Genomic DNA, 6,515 nt, shown 5'->3' on the forward strand with positions numbered 1-6,515 from the left:
CACCCTTTCCTTCCCCCATCACACAAAATAAGACAATGTTTTCAATGGGATGAGATAGACAGGAAAACAACAATGCGTAGTTCTTTTGTTATATAAATTTATTTTTGTTTTAATATCATTTCTTATAAACAAAAAAGTCATTCAGTTTTACACTGCATTTCTAAAATGGGCCACTCCCACCTTAGTCCTGTGTACAGCATCCTCAGTAGGGTACCTGACATAGGAGTTAGGCTAAGAGTTATGCATTTATAAGCACATAAATTCAGCACAAACTCAGTGTCTTTTCCCCTGAATTTTATTGTTGACAGTATATATAACAACAAGATAATTCAACTGTTTTTCCATGTATAACTCAATGGCAGTGATCACATTCTTCAAGTTCTTCAACCACTCTCATCCTCTTTTCCTATGTTGTTCCTCCTTCTTTAGTATAAAACCACTTTCTCCTTGAGGTTCAAGTGCTGTTGTCAATTAGATTCCTCATAGACAGTTCTTAAAAGTCTTTTTTTTTTTCACTAGCTAAGCTAAATTATTTGAGATGGTTTTAGGGGCTATTTTGGTTTACAAGGTTTAAAGTAGCTATTTTGGTTAACACAGAGCAATAGTCAAGGGTTAATCCAGCCTCCATGATCCCAGAAAGTCTCTTGGCATTCCACATAAACTTGAGGACTGAATTATAGAAGTTAAAGAATTTGGCTGGAATTTTTATTGGATTGCAGTCAATCTATAGGCTTCTCTGGATAGTACTGGTGTCTTAGTAATACAACCTTCTGATCCAGGGACCTGAAACCTATTTCCATTTATTTATGTCTTTTTTAGTCTCTTCTAGAGATGGGCTCAAGCAGCGAATGGGGACAGCTCAGGACTGGGCCATTTTCTATTTACCCAGCGTCACTATGATTTGGAACCAATAACAAGCACTATCCTAAAGGCTGATAGTCTGAATTCACTGAGCAGCACTCTGAAAGGGCAGTTTGCTTCCACAGACTAGAGGCAAGAAAACCCTTTGCAGCAGTTCTACTCTGGAAAACACAGGGTCATTATGAGTTAGACAGCAAAGGGTTTGGTTTAATTTTGATTACCTGGTAAAACAAGGGCAGAGGCAGGAGGATAGGATAGGAAAACACCTAAGTAGAACCAATATAACAGTGGCATTCTACTCAGGTTAAAGGGTGAGTTCACAGGTGCTCATTAATGTTAAGACTATCCTCACACAGAGACTCACGGAGAGCAGGTATATAAATAAGTATTTATTTATTTATAAATAAATTTTAAAAAATGGTGGCACAATGGTTAAGCCCTTGGCTGCATAAGGCGGCTCCAGTGGCCTACTGGTAAGGAACGGAGCTGCCAACCCAAAGTCAGGTGATTTAAATCTACTAGCTGCTCCATGAGAGAAAGATGGGCAATCTTCTACACAGTTTGCAGCCTCTGAAAACTTGTTGAAGGGACAGCTATGAGTCAGTTCTAACTAGACAGCAAATAATAATAAAAAGGTCCATGGAGAAAAGACAAGGCAATCTGTGTCTGTAAAAACTACCACCCAGAAAAATCCCCAGGGACAATTCTACCTTGCTATATCGTGGGACTATGAGTTAGAATTGACATCTATCTACAGCATATTGCAAAAAGGTACGTTAGTACTTTCATCTGCATAGTCTCTAGATATATGTAAAAAGAAGTATGTAGGAGCATTTACACAAAAAAGTCTTGAGTAAGGGGAGCGCTGGTGGCCTAGTGGTAAGGAGCTGCAACTACAATCCCAGAGGCGCACGGTTCAAATCCACCAGATGCTCTGCCGGGGAAGGAGGGACAATCTCCTCCTGTACCAGTCAGATCTGATTTGACAGTACACTCACACAAAAATAATAAAATAAAATAAAAATTAAAAAAAAAGTCTTGAGTAAAAAAAATCTATCCTTTGAGAAATAAACCTTGCTTCTACCCACAGTAAAACAGCATCCATATTCCTGTGTTCTTATAAATACACAGTATTATAAATTTTTAAAAACCTGATGTGTCAGGTGCTTGCATCTTACATGTCATTTAATCCTTGTGACATGTATGTCACTGAGTTTTATGATAGCATGGGAGAAACGTTTTATTACAGATGGGAAATTGAGACCTACAGCAGTCAAACAGCAAGCCCACCCAGGTCACAGAACTAGAAAAGGCACAGCTGGAATCTGAAACTAGGCCTGTATGAATCCAAACTCAGCACTCAATATACTGTCCAGTAAAGTTTCAAATTACACAATTAAGCACTCTAGAACTGAAAGTTAATATTAAGTATCCCATCAGGACAACTAGTAAAAATGTCAATCAGACAATTCAGGAAAAAGGAAATTTTTTCCCCTATAACGGACCTATATAAATCTCCAGGTCACTCTGACCTGTCTCCCAAACCATCTGAGAATCTTGGTAAAACATAGATTTTGATTCAGTGGGTATTTTAATTTGGGGTAGAATGAAAATTTTCTGCAGGGAGTTAATCTGGGTTTGGAACCCAACAGAAAAGTCTCTGAGAAATACTACAAAGCCCTTCTAATGAGGGGTTGCTGTTGTGTACCTCTGAGTCGGAAATTACCCATAGCTGACCCTCCAGCAGGTTTTCAGAGGCTTTAAATCACACAGGAGGAGACTGCCCATCTTTCTCAAGTGGAGGAACTAGTAGATTCAAACCACCTGCCTTTGGGTCAGCAGTATAACTTTTACCACTAAACCACCAAGTTTTAAACACAGATGCCAAGGCTTAGAACAGTAGTGGATAGATGCCAAAGGAAGGTCTATTAGGTTAAATATCAGATTGAAAGGTGTGTTCCAGGAACTTATGATCAAGTCATCCTGGCGTGAAAGACTGATTACAGAAGAATACACTGTCTGTAAGGAAGCCGGATAAACACTGGCTCTGTGAATACAAAGCACAGGACATTTGGCCAACATCATGGGAAGGAAGACTATGGAACAAACAGCCCTACTGGACTCCTGCACCCTTCCTTCTTGTTCCAGACCCCTTGAACTCCACCTTTAAAAGCAACTTTGGGGGAGCTCTGGTGGCCTAGTGGCAAGAAGCTGCACTGCAATTCCAGAGGAACATGGTTCGAATCCACCAGACGCTCTGCCGGAGAAGGAGGCGCAATATCCTCCTGTACCAGTCAGATCTGATTTGACGGTACATGCACACAAAATAAATAAAATAAAATTAAAAAAAAAAAAGCAACTTTGATCCCAAGATATCAGAAGCAATCTTTAGGGCACCAATACTTATCTTTCTCAAGTCAGTGGCATCTAAATAGAGCTCACACAAAGATTCAATCCTTGTTTCTACCCAGTTAGTTCACAGTAATAGCCAGCTGAACACCATCCTTTTTCAGGTTACACTTCTGCTTCTCCCAGCACAAGACAGAAACACAGCCAGGCCCCAGCACCAGAGTTTCTGCTTCAGTAGATTTGCAGAACCCAGGATCTGGATGTCTCACAAGTTCCTACTCTGATAGCCCAGGATCACACCTAGAGAATCTCTACTCTCAGAGAGTGGTTCCCAGGCCTAGCTGGACTTCAGTCACTGGGGGAGCTTTCAGAAGGCTGGCAAGGCCTGGCCTCTCAGATATTTTTATTTAATCAGTCTAGGAAGGGGCCATTGTTTCTGAGTTTTTCTGCTTGTTTTTAAAACACTCCTCAAGTGACTGTAATAGGCAAGCCAGGGCTAAAAATAGCCTTTTCTTTTCCTTCACAAAAGTGAACAAAATTAATCTTACAGAGCTGGCTTAGAAAGTAAGTTCAACAGGTGGTAATATAGTCACTAAATAGAAATAGCCACTAAAAAGAGTAATACAATTTACATGGAAAGAGATGCTTGATATCTCATTTATACCAAAAAAAATGTATATGATAATATCTGCCTAAAGCCAAAAAAAGATGGACAGATATTATCCCTGGAAAAAATAGAACTGTGAGATGTTCATAGCTTCTTTTATATCCTCTTATAGTCTATAAAGGGAGCTCTAGTGGCCTAGTGGCAAGAAGTTGTGCTGTAATCTCAAAGGTATGCGGTTTGAAGCCACCAGCTGCTCCCCGGGAGAAGGATGGGCAATCTTCTCCTGTGTGGTTAATTGCCTTTGAAAACCTGCTGGCGGGTCAGCTATGGATCGATTCTGACATGACAGTTCTCAACAACATCATGGTCTATAAACATTTAATTGACATCTTACTTTCATACTTCAATTAATTATAATTAATTCATTCTAATTAATGTAATACTTTATAATGTATTACTTTCATAATAAGCAAAATCAATAAACAAAATTAACAAACATTCAGATTTAAGAGAATAAAAGAGGTCAATGGACAGAAATAAAACTTGAAATATATTTGATGCTTTAGGGAAGAAGAAGAAAGGTATGTTTGGTACTGGAAAAAGCACATAAACTTTCAATCTGCATGCCTGGGAATCTAAAAGATGTCTAGGAAGAATAAAAATAATGTATGAAATTACCTAGCCAAAAATGTTATGAAACTAAGTCTCCTAACAACACTGGGGGTGCATTTTGTAGGAAGTTGCACTGATTTTTCAAAGGTCACGCTTCTCTGACAATTTGAATCCACCAGCTGCCCTCTTCCCATGATAAAGCTTTGGAAACTAGCTGTAGGATCAGCTATGAGTTGATGGTAAAGAGTTTTAGTCTGATCATTTGTTCATGTACTTTAGAACTAGCTTCCACATCTGGCTATACATCAGAATCACTAGAGGGAATTTTTAACACCATGGATTCCTCTAGGCACCAATCCCCTTCTAAGAACCTCTAATTTTTAAAAGCTTTATGGGTTAAGATGATGCAGCTGACTGAGTAACGGTCTGTGGACGAGTGTTACTAACATGGTCACTATAGAGAAAAAGTTTCAAACCAAAATGTATATGGATGATTGATTGTGGTTTGTGCACTTTCACTCAAATCATAATAAAAATATTTAAAAAACTATGTAGCATCCACGCCACCGGCCACTTTACAGATGACCAATGTGGCAGGTGTGGCAGTCGGCGCCTACAAAGACTGTGGCCTTGGAAACCCTATGGGGCAGTTCTCCTCTGTCCTATATGGTCAGAATCAGCATGAACTTGATGACAACAGGTGTTGGGTATGTAAAGATAGGTAAGTTAAGGAGGCAATGGGACAGGTGCTCTTTATTATTCCTATTTTACGTATGAGGACACTGAGGAACATAGATGTTAAGGAACTTCAGGTCCTAAGGTAAGTGGGTGGCAAAGTAGATTCAAACACATGTAGTCTGGCTGCAGTCTGTGCTACCAACTCTGCTCACCCACCTGAAGGAAATACAAGGAAAACCATGGCTAAAACGGGAATAAAACTCATCACAAGGGAGGGAAACAAAACCAAAGGCTGCAAACTAAAAAACTGTATTATCATCTTTCTCAAATAAAGATTACAAACATCTGTTCCACTAATTATAGAGCCTTTTCTGTTAATCTCCTTACCGTCTGAAGAAAAGCAGGAAATGCTTTGACAGGAACGCTTTTGTGGAAGGACCTAGCCTGAAAAGAGAAAAGGAAATGGTTTTGATAGATAAACATTTCTGGAAATAAACATTCTCCCTTTAAAAGTGAACACAAAATAACACTAGGATTTAAGACTATAAATAAAAACTTATTTTATCCTTAAAAAAAAACCACCAAACACCCCCACAGTTTGGGACCCTCTCAAAAGCAATCATCTCATCTCCTACTGATGAAATAGATTTCCTAGCCCTGAAGAACTCAGGATACCATAGTCACTATTTTAAAAATTCCATTCCTTCTCACAGATTGGCTCTGGCATTCCCCAAAATGCCTTGAACTGTCTTAGAATAAAACTTTGCACCTCTAGCCTTATACTCGTGAAGAATAAATGAAAATCACCAACTCAAACCCACTAGAACCTGTTGTTATGTACTGTCTGTCGAGCTGGAACTGCCTCATAACTGACCCTGCAGTGGGTTTTCAGGGGCTGTAAATCACAGGGGAGGAGACTGCCCATCTTTCCTCCACAAAGCAGCTTATATCTCTGAACTCACTGGAGGGTCAGCTTTGAGTCAGTTCTCACTGAATGGCTAAAGAGAAGAAGGCAACAAGCCAATAATAAAACTTCTATCAGGAGGGAGCTCTGGGGGCCTAGTGGTAAGAAATTGCACTGCAATCACCAAGGCACACAGTTTGAATCCACCAGCTGCTCTGCGGGAGAAGGATGGACAATCTCCTCCCGTACCGTTTACTGCTTCTGAAAACTCACTGAAGGGTCAGCTATGGGTTGGTTCTGACTCAGTGGCACACAACAACAACTTCAGAATATACTAGGAATAAAAAGTGCTAAGCATGGGGAGCTCTGGTGGCCTAGTGGCAAGAAGCTGCACAGCAATCCCAGAGGAACGCGGTTCAAATCCACCAGACGCTCTGCCGGAGAAGGAGGCGCAATATCCTCCTGTACCAGTCAGATCTGATTTGATGGTACACGCACACAAAA

The 6,515-nt window shown here is 40.0% G+C and overlaps 1 protein-coding gene across 1 annotated transcript in view; it reads right to left on the reverse strand.

Annotated features, from left to right (window-relative positions):
- NDUFAF6 (NADH dehydrogenase (ubiquinone) complex I, assembly factor 6) overlaps positions 1-6,515 on the reverse strand; it is a 37,671-nt gene that overhangs the window by 6,380 nt on the left and 24,776 nt on the right. Inside the window, exon 8 of the mRNA XM_006884576.1 lies at positions 5,495-5,556. Coding sequence (XP_006884638.1) covers positions 5,495-5,556 — 62 coding nt within the window. The remainder of the gene's footprint in view (positions 1-5,494; positions 5,557-6,515) is intronic.

The sequence above is a fragment of the Elephantulus edwardii genome, unplaced genomic scaffold (genome assembly GCF_000299155.1).
Source record: "Elephantulus edwardii isolate Elephantulus edwardi_28Jun2011 unplaced genomic scaffold, EleEdw1.0 scaffold00036, whole genome shotgun sequence".
NCBI classification, from domain to species: domain Eukaryota; kingdom Metazoa; phylum Chordata; class Mammalia; order Macroscelidea; family Macroscelididae; genus Elephantulus; species Elephantulus edwardii.